Genomic DNA, 19176 nt, shown 5'->3' with positions numbered 1-19176 from the left:
CCCACACACACACCGCTCGCTCGCTGACAAATTGGGCGCGCGGCGTCGGGAGTCGTTAGCGGCTCGGCGGAAACCTACCGCTGCAATTACGCTTCTTGCCTTTCCCCCCCCCCACCCCCGTGCGCGTGCCAACATCAGGTGTTTTGCCGCCTTCTTGCCACCCTGAGTTGGAAAAGGCACAAGGGGACAGAGCATCCACCCGGGCTCCTCCTTCCTCCACCCCCTCTGCTCCCAGCGTGGAGTCAGATGCAGCCATCCAGCTGCTGCTCTGGGCTGCAAGCGCGTTACTGTCTGACTGAGTGCTTCCCAGTGTGTGCAAGGCTGTTGTTTTTTTGTTTTGTCCCCCCCCCCACTCCTCTTTGTCCTGACTAATATGCAGTTGTGTAGCTGCCTACCCGCACGGCAGCGCGCAGGCCCGGGTGTGCTCTCCTAAATGAAGTGGAATAAAGAGGGCTCTAATTAGATGCTTTCGGTGTGGCGCTCTGGGAGCCCTGCGTGTGGGAGGACGAGTCCAGCTCGCGCTGCAACACCCCCCCGGCCCTTAGAGTAACCCTCAGGCCTACCCTCCTCTCCTCTGCTCTGCTCTGCTCTCCACTCCTCCTCTCCACTCCTCCTCCCCCCTCCCCCCTCCCCAATCCCTCCATCTCTGCCATCAGGCGCATATCTCTCTCTGTCATCCGAGGAATGCTGGAGATAACTATCGCCTCTCAGCCGATGCGCGGCCTCACCAAAGAGGCACAGGTCTCCACTGCTGACCCCCACACCGCCGCCCCCAGGCCAACGGCACACTGCCCTTCAGCAGGCAGAGGAGCGAGGGGGCGAGGGCAGGTTGGGGGGGGGGTGGGGGGGTGAGGGTCTGGCCTACGGGGATGTGGGGGAGGGGGCAGGAGAGAGGGCCAGGGCCTTGTTATTAGACCTGCTCGGGCTTTACCTTTTCACCCTGACATGAGAAGTCAGAAAAGGAACTGCTTGCCCCCTTTCCCTCTCTTAAAAAAATCAACAGTCAAGAGTCAAGTCAAGAATGCCGGTGAAGAGAGACAAGAAGTAGATAGAAAGATAGAAAGAAAGAGTGCCAAGAGAGGGAAGTGGAGAAAGTGAGAGAGAGAGAGGGGAGAAAAAAGAAAAACTAAATAACCACTGGATTGTCCACTGGAGCCTGAGGTTCAAAGCGATAATCATCTGCCAATAACCCAAAATGTTTAGATGAGGCCTGGCTATGTATATTATCAAAGGCTCAGGGCTGGTTAATTACAAGTGTAATTAACCTGCTACCTGTAACAACAATTATCTAATTACACCATAAAGAGGGCCTTTGAGAGCCACAATGGTTGCTCCTGGCCACTGATTGCAGGCCAGATTTTCCAGCCCCCAGACCCCCCCCCCCACACACACACACACACCACGCTCAACCCCTTCGCCTCACTCTGCTCATTAGTTTGTTAATCAGTTGGTGCTGCTGATGATTTTATAAGTCAGAGGGAAAAGCTCTCATTTGTGCCGCCACTGTTTAGGGGCCACTTCATTACAGCTGCTGAAAGCTATGTGTGTGTGTGTGTGTGGACGGTGCGCTGGGCTCCTGATGAGAGGTCTTTAGGGCTCCAGACTCTGGGCTTGACTGCCACCTGTCCCGTCCTGTTTGTTTTGGGTTTTTTTTAGTTACCATGGAAGGTACAATAAAACATTCTTTAGATGCTTTCCTTGGATAATGTGTCTGATAATGTGATGATCTTATTGTCAAAAAAACCCCCAGCTCAAACGGCCAGTAGTGTTTGGACCAGTGGGGTACAAGTGTGTGTGTGTGTGTGTGTGTGTGTGTGTGTGTGTGTGTGTGTGTGTGTGTGTGTGTGTGTGTGTCTGGGTGGGAGCAGAGGAGAGCTTGATCCCAAGGACTGGGTGGGAAGATCATTTGGGGAGACAGAGAGAGAGAGAGAGAGAGAGAGAGAGAAAGAGAGAGAAAAACAATCAAGTGAAAAGAAATGGAATAAAGATGTGTTAAGGAAGGAGGAAGGAAGCTGTGGTGATGGTGGTGTAGAAGTGGTGGGGGGGCTGTTGCAGATGTCAGGATCCAATTTGCATGAATGGCAAAGGGCTAAATTGCAGAGGACGGCAGAGTGCCCCCCCCCCCCTTCTCTCTCCTCTTTTTGGGTGGTGTGTGTGTGTGGGGGGGGGGGGGGGGTGAAAGGCGTTGTGATGCCCATGACTGCCCCTCTCGCTCCAGAGACAAGGATCAGCGGCTAATGAAGGGCCTTGGGTCTAGACCAGAGATTTCACACTCACTGACTCGCTGACAACACCACCCCGTTCCCCTCCGCACTCCTCCAAAGGAACAACAACGCCACGCTGACTCTCCTCCTCCTGCCTCCTTTTCTCTCTCTCTCTCTCTCTCTCTCTCTCTCTCTCTCTCTCTCGCTCTCTCTCGCTCTCTCTCTCTCTCTCGCTCTCTCTCTCGCTCTCTCTCTCTCTCGCTCTCTCTCTCTCTCTCTCCAGCCTTGTTGTTTTTTACCCGCACCACCACTACCATCACCACCACCACCACCACCATCCGCCCTCCTCTAAATCAAATAGCGCTAATTGGTCCCGGAGGTTATCTAAGTGCATCCAGTCTCTTCAACATCAACGCCAAAAGAGACCTCCCCGCCACACCGCCTCCCTCTGTTTCCCCGAGAAGGATGGACTTCTGGCACGGCGGAGATGGAGGTTCCCTTCAGTCGGGGGCCTTACCACTTCACACATCTTCCCTCCCTCCTCCCAACACGCCTGCCCTCGGTGCTAAGATATCTCTATCCTGATGGGAACAAATACGCGCCTCGTCTGGTCCTCCCGCCTGGTTGTAATAATCGTGGTCCTTTCCCTGACTCTCTGTGCACCACTCCCTCTCGGTCTCTCTGCTTAAGAGACCCTGATGTCTTGTTAAATGGGTCAAAATATGGGAGAAATTAAATTGCGGACGATAATTAGCCTAGCACACCGCCTCAGTTCTCACTCAATCAAGCTACACTCTTCCCTCGTTAAACTACAAATAGGACGGCCTTAAAAAAAAAATGAGCGGGGAGATGGTAGATGGGGGAAGGACAGAGAGAGAGAAAGAGAGAGAGAGAGAGAAAGAGATGTTAAAAAGGCATAAGCTGATGAGAGGGAGGGAAAAAAAGAGAGCACCGATTCACCCCGCTAACGGCAACGTGGCTTTATTAATCCCTGGTAAGGGAATATCAAAGGCGTTTGTTCAAGAGAGAGAGAAAGAGGGAAAAAGAGAGAGAAAGAAAGAGAGAGAGAGAGAGAGAGAGAGATAGAGGAGCATGAGAAAGAAGGAGCAACAGAAGAAAAGGAGGGTCCCCCCCATTTGGGCTCTGAAACCCAACACCGCCCCGCTTGCCTGCTCCACGTTAGCAGCAGCGGCTGCAGCAGGAGTGAGCGGCGGATGATAACAGTAATTCTCTACCCCCAATTACACTTCAAACTAAGAGCAATACAACTCATTTACTTGCTGGGGTGTGAGACACCTTGGAGTTATTACAGGCATGCCTGGCGTGCCCACCGGATACCGGCAGGTTCCAGGGGCTTCGGGAGGTGGAGGTGGGCTTTCCAGCAGCAACCATTAGAACTAGTTTGTGTGTGTGTGTGTGTGTGTGTGTGTTGGTGGGAGAGAAAAGGAAGGGGGAGGGGGAACGGGAGAGCAAATGAATTAAAAGGTTTATAAATCAACAAGTCAACCATCAGATTGTAGCCTCAACCCGGCAGCCCCTCTCCTTCTCTCCTTCTCTCTCCTTCTCTCTCCTTCTTCCTCTCTCTCTGTGTCTGTCTCCAGCTCCCTCTCATCAGCCGACTGCCATGAAGTTGTTCTGAGGAGGGAGAATGTCCCGGAGGCGCTGAACAAAGCGAGCAGAACTGATTACTGTGCCGTGGACCCGCTCCGCCGTCTAAACTCTGTTTGGCTTCCTAATGAGCTCTCCTAAAAACCCAATTCATCACCCATAACCCCGTTCTCAACCTGCCTTGAAATTTTCACGATTACAGGAGATGGCAAGGGCCTGGGGGGGGGGGGTAGGTTGCAATGCTGGGGGGGTGAAGTGGGGGAGTTGGCCAGAGGTGCCTCAGAGGGTTAGGGTTATAGGCTGGACAGAGCAGAGCAGAGCAAGGCCAGTTGTGAGTTGTACCCTCTGCAAAGGAATGGAGGAATGTCCGGCTCCACGGCTGCCCAGCAGGGGCACGCTCGCCCGCTTACTGGTCTGGCCTCTGCTCCGGAGATTTCCACATTAATACCCCTTCTGCCCCCACCCCCGTCACCCCACTTCTCCTCCCCAGCTCCCCGCTCTCGTCTCGCCCTGTCCCTGGGAAGATAGGAATTCGGTGGGAAGGGAATGTGGTGAAAGGAGCGGAAAGGGGGGTGTGGGGGTGGGTGGGTGGGTGGGTGGGGTCTTTAGTGGGAGTGCAAGCTGGGCATCTAATGGAGGGCATGGAGAGAGGGCTATGGGGGTAAGAGGGGGGCGGGGGGGGGGGGATATGGGCAGACCCTGCCGAGAGATTCTGCCCGAGATGACAAACAGCTGAGGCAGAGGCGATTGCGAATTCCTCGCCCGTCCGAGCGGGGATGGAAGAGCGAGCGAGCGAGTGAGAGAGAGAGAGATAGGGAGATAGAGAGATAGAGACAGACGGAGGGAGAGAGAGGCCTGGGTGGGGCCAGGAGAGGTGGGCTGGGGTGGGGTGGTTTAGGGGAGGAGGGTGGCTTCGGAGCGCGGAAACTCCCATAGTTCCTCATTACACAGAGTCGGCGTGATCCTCCTGGCACCTGAGCTGAAGCCCCGAGATTACCGAATTGATGAATCCACGGTTTAAAATGCAGCTGTTTTATTCTGCTTTAGTAATTAATTCTTTTTCCGATAGTGTATTGATTAAGCGTAGCCCCTGATAAAGTTCAAACTGAGAGGAGCTCTCCCCGGGGTCCAGGGCTGGGGCCCGGCCTGCTCACCAGAGTCAATGAAAACTTTCATCGGTTCCACCTGCCTCTGCCTCTCCACTCCACTCCTTTACTCTTCTCTCCTCTCCTCTCCTCTCCTCATCTCTCCTCAATTCTCATATCATCTCTCTCCTAGGGCTCCTCTCTTCTCTTCTTTCTTCTTTTCTCTCCCCTCCTCCCTCTCTCTCTCTCTCTCTCTGTTTATATCCCCTCCTCTCTCGACGCACAGAAACACAGTTTGCCCTCATAAATTAGTCAGGCCCGTATGGAGTCTTGTTAGCTGATCGCTGCTTTTGTCTCCCCTCTTGCTGACTCGCTTTTCGCTATCGCTTGGCCTTTTGTGCTGTCGCACAGGCACACACACACACACACACACACACACACACACACACACACACACACACACACACACACACACAGCTACTGGCATGCTTCATTCATTCTCCCGTCCTCCCCACCCTTGATGACGAACAGTACTCCCACACATAAAAAGGGAGGAGAAAAAATGAAACTTCACTCACATTTCTTTTTTGTATCTAACCTTTTTCTTTCCATACAGCTGAGTCCCCAATCAACACACACACACACACACACACACACAGAGAGAGAGAGAGAGAGAGAGAGAGAGAGAGAGAGAGAGAGACAGAGAGACAGAGAGACAGAGAAAGAGCACAACAGCCTCTCTGGGGACCCAACTAGTGGAGAAATCAGATCCTCCTTTACAAGAAAAGGAGCAGCTTGTGTCTTGTCAAGACTCACCTACTGGCTCCTTTACAAGTCAATAACTGCTGCCTGTCACCCCCTTCCCATTGACGCCAAGAGAAATTAATTATCATTTATTACCATTTATAAGGGAAAAGAAAACGTGCAGGATTTGGCACCAGGGGTGTCAAGGTGAAGTAAGTGTCTTCACCCTCAGTTAGGGAACACAGGCAGGCAGGCAGGCAGGCAGATAGGTAGTGGAGGCTGAGCCCGCTCAAAATAAAAGAAAATTCAGCAATAACAAAGGGATTAATAGGAGAACGGGAGGAATTTAATTGGAAGGTATGGGTGCCATTTAACTCAAATATGGGAGACAATTTCCTTTCATTAGCGGTGGTGGGACTGAGGCGCTTTGCTGAGCCTCCCATCAACTTGTCCCCACGTCCTCAGGTAAATTTGTCAGGTCGTTTCATTACTGCCCGGTCTCTGGCCCTAATTTGGATTTGAGGGCTTTGACAGCTCCCTGGCCCAGAGAAAAGAATTGCCCTCTTCCTGTGGCAGCACTGGGCGAGCCACCTTAATACGACAGTGAAAAAATAAGAGTTGGTTAGCCGAGGGTTCAAAATACTGCCACCCCAGCACACTGACCTGAGTGTAACGGCCTGGTCCAGTATGTATTCCTCACACATTTCCTTAATTAGCTCCCTGACATTAACACCAGGCCGCTGGGGAATTCTGGGTCCCTCGATTTTTCAACAACCAGAAACAGAAGAGAGAGGAACGCTCCTTATTTCATAGACCACCGTGGGTTAACACCATGATGCCAGTTGTGTTTGGAGTCTGATTCTGCTCTTCCTTCCATGCCAGGTCCAGCTAGACTGTGCCTGTGATGGTTCTGTCTGTAGATCATTGCAGGGCTACAGTGGAGCTGTCTTAATCATGGTGCCTGGAGATGAGTCTCAGAGTTCCATCTCCATGAGCAACAAAAGAACCCTACTCTGTTGCACTTCATTAACTTCGCTTCATGTCTCTGCTCGATTTCTTTCATCCCTTTAAAAGCTCTTCTCTCATTTTAAGCGTTCTTTTTTTTTCCTCTTTTTAAACTTTTTTTTGTTCTGTGTTGTGTCGGAGGGTGGACGGTGGGAGGGGTGGTGGCAGTGGTGGAGTAGGTGGGTGTAGGAGGTGGTGCTGAGGTGGGGGAGCCGTTATTGACTTTTCAATTTTTGCCTTCCCATCAAGCCCGAGCTTCAGAGGCAGAGGCTGCGGCTGAGGGAGCGCCAGCCCCCCCGAAGCTCCTGGAGCTCCTGGAGTCCACAATCAAAGAGGGGGGGGGGGGGGGGGGGGTCGGGGTGGGAGTCGGGGTGGGTGGGGGGTGGATGGTGTGGTGGGGTGGTGGCGGTGCTGGTGGTGGAGAGAGGCGTAGAAATGTGAAGGCGAGGCAAGCGAACCGCGGGCACGTTCATGAAGTAATAATCATACGCGTGGAACAGCAAATGAGGAGTTGAGGGTGGCGGGGCTACAAAACACTTGGAGATGCGCTCTCTGAAGTTGGGAGGGCTACTGATCATCGGCAGCACCAGAGAGCCATGCAAGAGTGAAACGAGTCAAAGAGTGCGAGCGAAGAGAGCGAGTGAAGAGAGCGAGGGAGAGGACGAGAGGAGAGGCGGAGGGTGGGAGGAAGAGAGAGGGAAGGAAAAAGGCCAAGGATCCGTGGCCGGCAGTTTACGATAGCCGCGTCCAGCGGCTGATCTCCCACCGCACAAGTCGGCCGGCGGGAGGTGGTGGAGGTGGTGGGCGGCCGCAGGAAACCGAAGGGAGCCCGGCTCGCGCAAAACAAGGCCTGGCCGGGCGCCCACACCGTGGCAGGTGCGGGCGGGGAGCGCCGGCCCAGCGTCAGGCCCGGGCGCCGGCTCCACTCCACTCGGCTGGGCTCCAGCCGTAACCTTTCATTTCCAACCGAGCCTCCTTTTAGCTCATAAAGGATGAGAACCATCTCAAGGGGGTGCGAGCAGGGAGCGGAGACGGCAAAGGCCTGTAGGGGTAGACAACTAGACCAGTCCTACGCGCTCTGGCCCCACTCAGCCTTTGTTTTCTCTCTAGTTATCACTCTCCTTCTTCTCCCTCTCCCTCTCTCCCTCTCTCTCCTGTCTTTTTTCTGTGGTGCTTCTTTAATAGTTATGGAGCTCGTTCTCATGCGCTGTGCGGCTGTCCTCCAGGCCATGTGAGGGGTAAAGGCAACGCCCCCCCCCCCACCTTCAGAGCATTCTCTCTGGGGTCAGGAGGTCAGCCTTCACAGATGTCTCCTGCAGACAGTTGGTTGTCTGAGGACTGTGTCCCAGAGAGCTTTCTGGCCAAACAATGCAGCTCGCTTCCCCACAGTTAGACAAAATGAAGCTTTTTTTCCTACTCTTTTTTTTTTGGAATAACGACTAAGAAAATAAGACGTGTCTTTTTAAATGTTTCGAGTGTGGAAAATAACGACGGCTTTTGTCGAGTACGATAGCAGTGTTTTCGTCTCTTTTGGTCTCTGAGCCATTCTCTTCTCCCAAAGCTTCCTCCAATTGTTCTTCAGAGAGCTTAGTCATGCTGGCCTGATAACATAAGGGAAGATGTCTTTTAAAAACCCAAGGGAGGAGAGGGAAAAATGAGGCGCTTTTTCAAAGAACAATTAAGAGAAAACATTGCGTCTCTCGCCGATACAAAAAAAAGCAATTCGCACAGCTTCACTAAATGAACAGAAAGACAATATTTGAAGTAGAGCATCGCTAGGAAGCCTCAATCACAACAAATGGGACCAAAACAAGCTCCAAACCCCCAAAAGGGTGTCATTAAAGGAAAATCAGGCTTCTGCATTTTGAGTGGGTAAAACCATGCTAATGTTAGAGGAGAACACGGAGCCAGGGAAGAATTTTAAGCTGTATGTTGCGCCGAAAAAGACATGGAAACCGTGTAATTGGAACAATCTTTAAGAGAGTGAGAGAGAGGGAGAGAGAGTAAGAAAGAGAGAGAGAGATAGAGACCAGGGGGCAAACGGTCTTTGAATAGCTTCCACCATGTTCATCCCTGTCTGGCTCCTTCTCTTTTGAAATGATATTTTTGCCCTGTGCTCAAAAACAGCCCCCTCTATTCTCAAATTGATAACCTTCTAAATGAATTATCATAACACATAATGAAGGTTCTGTTGCACCAGCACCCCCCAGCCCTGCGGACACATTTGGCAATGCTGATTTGTTGTGTTGTACACGCTCCCCTCTCTCTCTCTCGGTTCTTTGAGCGTGCGCTCTCTCCGCTCCAGGCATGTAAATAAGAAATTATCCTTGCTGACTAACACTCCTAATGTCTCCTTGGGGTAATCAGAAATTATTAGACGCTTGCCGACAATAACAAAAGCTAATGGCAACTAACTACTGTCAAACTGAACACCTCCTGGAGACCACAACCACTTCTGCCTCCCCAACGTGTCAGGCTGAAACAAAAGTTGATCGTGTGTGAAAAAGGCGCTCTCTGTGTAGGGACTGAGCTCTTCCTTTTGTTCCCCAATCAAGCAACGCGCACCCCCCAAACGTTCATTACAACACATCCAGGAGAGCAAATCGAGGCTCGGAAATGAGCTTACACGCAATAATGCCCCTAAACATTTGCATAAACACTTTAGTTGTGCCCGAGGAAGGCGACACGGAGAAGAACACGGGTAAGGAGGAAAACTGAAATTGCTGGCTTGTGTGTGCTTTTGCTTTCTTTCCCTCCCTCTCTCTCTCTCTCTCTCTCTCTCCCCTTCATCCTCCTCTTCTTTTTCTCAAGACCCACTCTCTTGGATGCCGGCTGCCTGCTAAGACAGTACCTATAGGGTATAGCTGCCACTGCTCTAAGCTCTGGATTCCCAGCGCGCTGCTCCACCCAGACGAGACCACACTGCACTGCACACTGGTGATCGCCTGCACCGGGGACTTCTGCCTCCCCTACCTATACGCCTCTCACTCGCCTTCAAAGCAATCTTCTAGGGTGGAGTTCAGATAGGAGTGTGGACTCATGGTTGGGGGTTAAAGTATGTGTGTGTGTGTGTGTGTGTGTGTGTGTGTGTGTGTGTGTGTGTGTGTGTGTGTGTGTGTGTGTGTGTGTGTGTGTGTGTGTGTGTGTGTGTGTGTGTCTGTTTGTCTGTTTTGGGGTCGTGAAGGGAGTGGTCATAAAGCCGAGGGCCAAAGAAGAAAGGGGAAAGTAGAATGCAGCGCAAGGCCCATTGGTCAAACACAAAGGGGCCTGGGGGCCAGGCAGACCTCAGGAGACGGGGGGGTTAATACCCAAATAAGCACACCTTAAACACCCCTGGATGAGCACGGCCCAGTAGATCTGCGGTCCTCCATGCAGGTGTGCCTCTGACCGAGACAGGAGGCGAAGAGGCCTCCCTAACCTCCGCCTGAACCATAATGGGGGACCCGAGGACCCGTGTGAGGGAGAGGGAATATGGGTCACGTCAAACCTGACAGGGCCTGTCGTTGCTTATGCTGGTTCAGTGTGTGTCTGTTTCCCTTCTTCTCTCCTTCTCGCAGACAGACTGTCTGTTTTACTGACAGTTGTGTATCTCTCTCTTTCCCCCTCCTCTTCCTTTCCCTCCCTCCCCTCTCTCTCTTTCTCTCTCCTTCTCTCTCTCCTACCTCTCGCTCTTTCTTTCTTGTGAAAACATGCACGCACAAGACAGACATGCCACCCCCCCCCCAAACACACACACACACACACACACGCACAGACTGTCACATAAACACACCCAGCACTCGGTGGAAAACAAATCTGCGAGAGTCTGGGCCAATTGGATTATCACCTCTTAAGGGTGACTTCTTGGCTGACCCCCTCAGGGGCGGCCTGCTAAAACAAGACCCCCGCACAAATTCCTGTGCGCAGAAACGAGGGCCGGCCTAAAAGGAGGCGGTGCGCTGTGAAAACACAGGGGCACAAACGCACGCCGCTGGCCAGAGCCCCCCGGGGAGGCGTGGCCTCAAATCCCTTTTAGCCATATTACATCAGGCCCTCTGCCTCACCACATTGCCACGGCGACTAGGTGGGGAAGCAGGGTGGGGTAGGGTGGGGTGAGGAGTGGAGGTGTTTTTAGGAGGGAGGTATCTCACCCAGCCTGTATCTTGTTTTCTCTCTCTCTCTCTCTGTCTTCTTCCCTGTTCCTTGCCTTTCTCTCACACTCACTCTGACTTTCTTTCATACTCACTCATTGTCTCATCCCATATTTGTTCATCCCATCTTTTCTCCAACTCATTTGACATTTTTTATCTGTGGTCTAAGAGGCTATGCCCCTCCCTCTCTTCTCTCTCTCTCTCTCTCTCTCTCTCTCTCTCTCTGTTCACTGTGGCCTGAGAGGTTAAACGCAGTAAAAGTCCCTGGTGCTCCATGGTGCCTAATCATGATTGCCTTCCTGTCCTGCCTCCTCCCCTTCATACTTTTTAATTACAACCAACATGCTCCCAAAAGGAAACACAGTCCAGGGAGAGGGAAGAAGAGAGGGAGAGGGGGAGAGAGGGAGGGAGGAGGAGAGCAGAGGAGAGAGAGAGGAAGGCAAAAAGCTGTTTTCCCCAAAAAGGTTCTCTCCCTAATGGAGCATAGTGCGCATTCTCCCCAAATGCCGTAGGAATACATTCTGGTAATTTTTTCCCCATGTCCAGCAAACATTAGTTTGCACATTGGGCTGACTGACCCACTTAGTGTGGCTGCATCGAGTGACGCCTGCATGTGATTATGGGTCAGGGGGACGAACCACTGCCAGAGATGGAGAGAGGGAGAGAGAGAGAGGAACATCTGAAAAACAGAGGGAGAAGAGGAGCAGAGGAAGAAGAAGGAGGAGGTGGAAGAGGGGAGGAGGAGGAGGAGGAGAGGAGGATAGAGGAGGATGAGGGAGTGTTGAGTGTGTGGTGAGGGCGGATGACGTTACTGGAAGTGCTCTCCCTGACTTACTGGAGAGCATTAGCACTACTTCTGTTTTTTTTTCTCTCTCGCTCTGCTTTAATGTGCCTTTTTTCTAAATCCAGAGAATAAAGCGTGTTGCACAGAACAAGCAAGAGGGGGTGGGGGAGAGAAGAGAGGGAGAGAGAGAGAGAGAGAGAGAGAGAGAGAGAGCGAGAGAGAGAGAGAGAGAGAGAGAGAGATGATCATTCTGTTTAATCACCTTCTGGAAAAAGGCCAGGGAGTCTGCAGTGCTCAAGAGAGAGAGAGAGAGAGAGAGAGAGAGAGAGAGTGAGAGAGGGAAACTGAGGAAGGGGTGAGCCTCAAAGCACAGCCCCTTGAAACAGCTCTGAGTGTGGAGTGTGCGCGGAGAGGCCCTTTCCCGTAAATGCCTCTGAATGCTGAATCCAGCAAGAATCTGGTCTCAGCGCAGAGCGGGGATCCATTTGAAAACTATGTGCATTAAGTATACTTTTCCCCATAGATTAAGTACTCACCATGAATAATTTAGCCACTCTTATGCTAATGGGATCAGGGAAATATCCCTTGTTTTTTTCCTCCACAGAAACTATTCTCACAGCACAACAATCATATTGTACCCCCCACCCCCTCTAAAAAAAATAACAGAAACAGATGCACCCCCTCTATTTTCTCGTAGCAGCAGTCAAGCAATGGGAATCTTCAGCAGCACCTGAAGCATATTGGTGTATTCCTCCTCTGCTCTGCTTCAAAAAATATGATGTTACCACAAAACAAAAGACAAAATATTCTTCTTTCGTCGCCATCCACATTAAGACTCTGATCCGTTCGAGCCGGGGGCCTGATATTCTAAACACCACAAATCAACAGCTCCTCTGTTGATAATGTAGTAAACATTCCATGGTTTACTCTCTCCGGGGAGCGCGCTCCATTAGCCATTAGCACGCCTAATGCCCCTCCATTCAGGCCCTTGCAGCCGGGGCTCTGGGAACTGTCCTCTGCCCGTGGAGATGCTGAGGTGCCTGTTGCCTGTGACGTGCTGGTGTGCCAGGGAGGGCGAGAGAGAGAGAGAGGGGGGGTGGGGGGTGGCTGACTGTGTAAAACTGATCAGCTCTCCAACAGCTGGGAGTGACGACCGTGAAACAGCAGGTACCACAGCTTTTTTATTGTTTATCTTTTGTTTATGGGGCAGTATTCGGCTTTAATTACTCCTCTAAATTAAACTCTAACAGGCACTCAGAGACAGCCAGAACACCCCTCCCCCCCCCACACACACACATACACAAACACCCACACCCACACACAAAATATTCTCCCACTAACCCCCCTGCCCCATTTCAACATACACACATATGCCTCCAATGTTCGTCGTTCGCACCTTACACTCAAATAAATACAGCCCATGCAAACAAACTGAAAACCGGACCCAGGAACAGCCACGCCACATGGTTTCCAACGTCCATTTCCCCATGGTAATCGTCCCCATGGTAATTGTCCAATCTCATAGTTCTGTGAGCTCTGTGCCATGATGTCTATGATAGTGCTGAAGTGTGTGGAGCAGAGACGAGGCAGGGCAGCAGAGAGCAAAACAGCAGTGCTCGGGGGTGCTGCAATACGCCAACAGGGCCTGTTCACACTGAGGCTTTCTGGGTTTGAAGCTGGGTGTTTCGGCGCCTTGTGGGAATGATTGCCTCTCGAGTGAGGTCCACCACAGCCGCTCGGCCCGAGGAGGCTCCCTCCCAGGATGGAGGGCTGGTGAGCTGGGGGAGGTGGGGGGAGAGGGGGGGGGGGGTGGAGGTTTGGACTGGTGTTGTGGGCAGCTCAGCACCCCTCCCTGCTGACCTCACCATAGAGCTGGGCTCTCGGCTCCCCCAGTATCAGCTCAGCGAGGCTCTCGCGGGAATCCTCCCTTTTAGCCCCAGCGCCGCAGCTGAGCATCGCTGCTCAATTGCTGAGAAAATGTACAAAACGCTTTTCTCGTGCTGGGCCTTTTTTCCCCTCCCCTGTACGAAAATGGATCTTTTTTTTAGAAAAAAAAAAAAAACAAGTAAAAAAGAACCAAAACAGAGGGAATCGTATGGAAGGGGCTTTTTCGCTCACCACTCAAAACGTCAACCTCGATTTGGTTTTCATGCATAGCTAATAATTATGGGAGCGGACTCCAGCAGCTAGTCTGAGAGATCCCCTACCTTGCTGTTGAATCAGCTGTAAAAGGAGGGTGGGGGGGGGGGGACACTTGGGTGAGCTCGGCCAGGGCCATGGAAGAAAAAACAAACTTTCCCCCCTCCTGCGGACGCTGGGATTCCATACACTTTTCCATGTTTATGACCATAGAAACTGAGACAATGAGCGAGAAAAATAAACACTGGGGCATGTTTCAGAGGTTGCGCTGGCGTTTGGCACCGTGTCCACAAGCAAGCTTTGACAGGGATCGGCGCTGTTTATTGGATGTTAGCGTTAGCATGCGTAGCGCCGGTGGTGTGTGTGTGTGTGTGTGTGTGTGTGTGTGTGTGTGTGTGTGTGTGTGTGTGTGTGTGTGTGTGTGTGTGTGAGTGAGCTCGGAGAGGCAGGCCAGCGCTGTAGCCCTTGCTATCGCCTTGAGGCTGAGCTGCACAGCTTTTAAGAGGAAATTCTCCAGAAATATTAAGTAGGCCGATGAGCCGAATTTATCAGACATGTATCGACAGCCGAAACACGCTCGTCCTGCACCCAGTGCCGAGAGCATGCTCCACCTTGCCACTCCTTTGTAATAAATCAGTCTTTGAGGAGCCACTACAAACACACACACACACACACACACCGCTTTCTCACCAGCTCAATTATTCCTCTGGCACGTGTACAGGGGTAGTGCTAAAATAGAAGATACAAGTGGCAGATTACGAATGTAAATTTTGCTCACAGCTATAATCTCCGAGTGCTAAATCTGCCCATAAGCGTTTGCGGGAGCACACACACACACACACACTCACACTCACATTCACATTCACACACATGCACACACACAGGAGTCTGTTGGGATAGCATGAGTTACATTCTGCGTGTCTTCCAACCACAAGCATAGGCTGAGTGTCAGCACTGAGGGCTTCATTAGCATGGAGATGGAAACAATGGAGAACATGAAGTTGCCATCACATCTCCTTGGAAAGAGAAACAGAGCATGGGAGTGAGGGAGAAACTGTGTGCTGTGTGTGTGTGTGTGTGTGTGTGTGTGTGTGTGTGTGTGTGTGTGTGTGTGTGTGTGTGTGTGTGTGTGTGTGTGTGAGAGAGAGAGGGAGAGTGAGGGAGGCCTTCTGCAGACGTTATGTAATGAGAACCATTTCGGCGGTCTGTGGACAAGGGGAGCAGAGGAAGCGTGAGGGCCCATAGGGCAGCCCAGACGTTGGGGTTGGAGGAAGCGGCTCGGTTTACACACAGAGCACCTCTTAAGCGGGTGGCATACAGAGAGACTTGATTTCACTTTCTCTCCTGTCTTTTTTTTTGTGTCCGTTTTTGTTTTGTTTGGTCTTGTTTTATTCCCGCTTCACTAAAAATAAACCCATGGGGGTAGGAGTCTCTTTCCTCTGAACTCTTGCTCTCTCATTCTCCGCCTCTTTTCTCCCTCACCCTCCCTTTCTCTGTCCCTCTATCTGTCCCTCTCTCTCTCTCTCTCTCTCTCTCTCTCTCTCTCTCTCTCTATAGAGTGAGGCCAAGCTCTCCCTTTCAGGTGGGGACCTCTGAGCAGCACTAATGAAACTGTGGGTTGGTGGGGGTGGTTGAGGGGTGAAGGGAGGGGTTGTGCGAGAGGTCAGGGAGGGGACTCTTGCAGAGGGGATGTCGGGAGTCCAGCCCCCCCCCCCCCCCCCCTCTCTCTATCTCTGTCTCTCTCTCTCTCTCTCTCAGCCCAGGGTGGTGTGGTCTGGCCGGTGCTGAGAGTCAGGGAGCACCTCAAGCGTTAACGTAATTGCAAGAATGTGAAAAATGAGGCGACTGGGCGCCCGAGCGAAGCGAAAGGTCAGAGCGCGCCTCACACAAAACAACTGGCTGCAGGGACGGCCTCATTAGGCCACCGCCATCAACTCACTCTCTCTCTCTCTCTCTCACTCTCCCTCTCTGCCTCTCTCTGTCTCTCCTTCTCTTTTCCCCTTTTATGTCTCCTTCTCCTCCCTTCTGCCTCCCTTTCCCATCCCTCCGACTCGTAGCCTGAAGGAAGGTGTTTATTTCCTGCCAAAAGGTGCAGCGTTGGCACGGTCCAGGACTCGGGTCGGGCCTGGCACTCAGTGCCGTACCGTAACTGCCTTGGCCCATATTGATCAGCTGTTACTGGATCCGGTGGAGAGGGGAGTCGATAAGTGCTCTGTGGATTACAGGTCACTTGTACTTATGTGTGTAAGATAATCAATAGGCAGTACATTTCACTCTCTCTCTCTCTTTCTCCCCCCCACCACCCTCGCTCTATCTCTTTCTCTTCTTCCTCTCCCTCCCTCGCTTCCTCACTCGATCGTTCTCGTGCAGCTGCCCCCTTTTCCTTAGATGTTCTCAGTCGATCCGTCTCTCGACTGACTTAGGAGAAGTGGAGTAAGTAAGGATGGCCGGCGAGGGCCATAGCGGGTCGGGAAAATGCATAGCCGGCCACTTAGGGCTATTTTGAGCTCCACGCTTGTTTGCCTACCCAACGTTTAGACACATAAAGAAAAGAAAAACGACGGAGGCCAACTGCGCTTTAAATGTATTTTAAACCGTCATAGGCCTAAAATCATTGCTTTATGGCAACATTAAATTTCATAACTCCTCTCCACTTTGCCAAGTGCCCAAGGGCCAGCAGAACGTGTGCTTCACCTTGAGTGGCAGCTCCACTGGCTATCCACACACACACACACGCACAAACACACGCACACACAGACACACACACACACACCAGGCATGCACGCACACACACAGCAGGTCCTCTCCGACCTATTGGGCAATTCCTCTGATGCAACCAGACTGGACAGGAGAAGCTCAGGCCACAGAGGTCTGCTTGTAAGTATGGCATTGTGGTCACTAACAGTTTTTCTTTTTGCAGCGGGAGCCATTTTCAAAAGGCACCAGGCAGACAGACTGATTAAACTGTCTGCACCACAGAGTGCTCCATCGATAGGTTTGATTGCCTAACGGGGTGAGATGATAGCCACGATTGGACATGACAACAGTCTGGCTGTTTGCTTGGGGGGGAGAGAGGGTGTGAGAGAGGGAGAGAGATGCAGAGAGGGGGGAGTGTGTGTGTGTGTGTGTGTGTGTGTGTGTGTGTGGAGGGGGGATGGCTGCTGTGTGATGAAATTCCATGCAAACTCCGAATGTGGCCCAGGAGCTTGCGCTCACCAGTGAAACGAGATCTCCGGGCCTTCTCAGGAGCGTTCCGCAAACACGCCAAACAACCGGGGAGGGGGGGAGGGAGAGGGAGGAAGAGAGGGAGACAGACAGAGAGAGAAAGAGAGAGAGACAGGCAAGGAGAGAGAGACTGGAGGATAACCAGAAAATGCTTCCATATAGAGAGACATACTACTCCTGCATTCATTACGATTGTTCCTTTACGTCGCTGTTGACACAATTCAATGTATTTCTAATGGGTCACGAGAAAGGGGGAGAACAGAGAGACAGCAATGATTGAGTAAACACACATTGATAGAAAACGAATGTGATCTGCACAAGAGGGGAAAATGGAGTAGGGGCAGGCGTAGACTTTTCAGGAAGCATTATTTCAATCTGGCAGACCCAAGCCAGATAAAAACACAAGCCTTTCTGAGCTGTAATTACCACTGTTGAGCTGGCAAAGTTAATATGTTTTAAATGTTACTGAGAACTGGCAGAAAAATCCAATTAATCACAAAGCTTTTCTTAGTGCTCAGTTCCACTTCTACCACCGCCCTTCTGCTTAAATAGCAACAGTTTAGAACACTTAATAAGCTGGGCTACATACACAGAGTGGCCTATATATGTTTACAGTATGTCTGGGTGGCTAGCGGGACGTTTGTGTGTGTGTGTGTTTGTGTGTTTGTGTGTGTGTGTGTGTGCACGTGTGGGTTGGCATGCCAGGGCTGTTCGGCCCGAGTGTAACGTGGGATTTGACGCTCGCGAGCGCTAATTTGCTTGACAACATTAGCGCTGGGCGATGTATGGGATTGTCAGGGGCTTTTGAGAGGCTCCATCCATCTTGGCCGGGCTGATGTGCTACCAGTGTACACACTGAGGTTTCTGCAGGAGCCCCGGCGGGCAGGTAGCGCTGGGGAAGTAGCCCCACACAGGCTGCCCCTTGTGGGCGAAAAACACTGCCCCTGGGGTAAGGTAGGTGCGTTTATATGGTGTGTGTGTGTGTGTGTGTGTGTGTGTGTGTGTGTGTGTGTGTGTGTGTGTGTGTGTGTGTGTGTGTGTGTTTGTGTGTGCATGTGGCTGGCTGTGGAGGGGTTTTCGAGTGTCGGACAGGGAAGAGCATCTCACCTTGTTCGCTGCTGTTGTCGCCGCTCTGCGAGGCGTGTCCTCCGCTGGAGGGCCCTGGCGTGCCGGCCGAGTGTGTGGAGGTGGCGTCATCGTGGTCTCTCCAGGAGGCAGGGTTCTGCGCGCGCACACACAGGGTTGACAGAAGGGATCCATCCGTCCCAGCGGTCCCCCAAGCCCAGTCCAAACCGCAAACCAGGAGCAGAGAGCGAAAGGAAAGAGAGAGAGGAAGAGGGAGAGAGAGAGAGAGAGAGAGAGAGAGAGGGAATGAGGGGGAAGAGAGAGAGAGAAACCACATGAGCGACTTGGAAATGTGAGAGGGACATCTGCGAGGCTCTGCAGGGCAGCCCAGAGAGCTCTTGACTCTATCACAGGCTGCAGAGGCATGCCCCCCTTAATACACACACACACACACACACACACACACACACACACATACCAACACAAGACTAATCAACAGCTCCATCAGCCTCGGCGAGCTGGGCACGACTTAAACTCGCTGGCACTCACACCAAAGTCTATGGCCTAACAGCATAATTAGCACGTAAGAGTCTATCACGGCTGTATTTAATGTACCATCAGATTCTGAACAAGCGCTGTAGAATTGTCTAAACACATGTGGCGGAAAAATGTCAAGTTAGTTTATACCATAACCAATTGAGACTTCCGCGTTGAGTGAAAAAAAAACTACTGAGGTAAAAAGTCTACATACACCACAAGAGCCATTAATCACCAGGACTGTCAGAAATGAAAATAAGATATGAAAGTGATTCTCTTGTCTGGCAAAGAACGGCACGCCTGACACACAGATTAATAACTCTCTCACTCACACACACACACACACACACACACATACACACACACACACACACACACACGCACACACACACACACACACACACGCACACACACCGTGAGTAAAATGGTGGGTTTATAAGTTGTGAGAGGCCTCTCCTCCTCACCCTTCCTGGTCATTGCCAGGGTCCTGCTGGTCCAGGGAAACAGGATTTCTACTGTACAGGAAAAGCTTTATCTGCGACACACGAAGGCAGGCAAGAGGTGGAATTTCCTTTGCCATTCCAGTCAGGAGAGGGGACATGCAGACCACGTCACCTCCTCACTCCACACACACAGACACACACACACAC

The 19176-nt window shown here is 51.8% G+C and overlaps 1 protein-coding gene across 9 annotated transcripts in view; it reads right to left on the bottom strand.

The window, feature by feature from the left end:
* Window positions 1–19176, bottom strand: part of meis2a (Meis homeobox 2a) — an 89558-nt gene that overhangs the window by 58114 nt on the left and 12268 nt on the right. For all 9 annotated transcript variants that reach the window (XM_076299540.1, XM_076299543.1, XM_076299541.1 and 6 more), the window contains exon 7: window positions 18032–18146. In XM_076299540.1, coding sequence (XP_076155655.1) covers window positions 18032–18146 — 115 coding nt within the window. The remainder of the gene's footprint in view (window positions 1–18031; window positions 18147–19176) is intronic.

The sequence above is a fragment of the Alosa pseudoharengus genome, unplaced genomic scaffold, assembly GCF_046254945.1.
Source record: "Alosa pseudoharengus isolate Yale_2024_CS ecotype anadromous, Long Island Sound unplaced genomic scaffold, YU_APseudo_1.1 YU_APseudo_1.1_scf_22, whole genome shotgun sequence".
Lineage (NCBI taxonomy): Eukaryota > Metazoa > Chordata > Actinopteri > Clupeiformes > Clupeidae > Alosa > Alosa pseudoharengus.
Note: the sequence above shows the minus strand (reverse complement) of the source record. Positions and strands in the feature narration are given on the sequence as shown.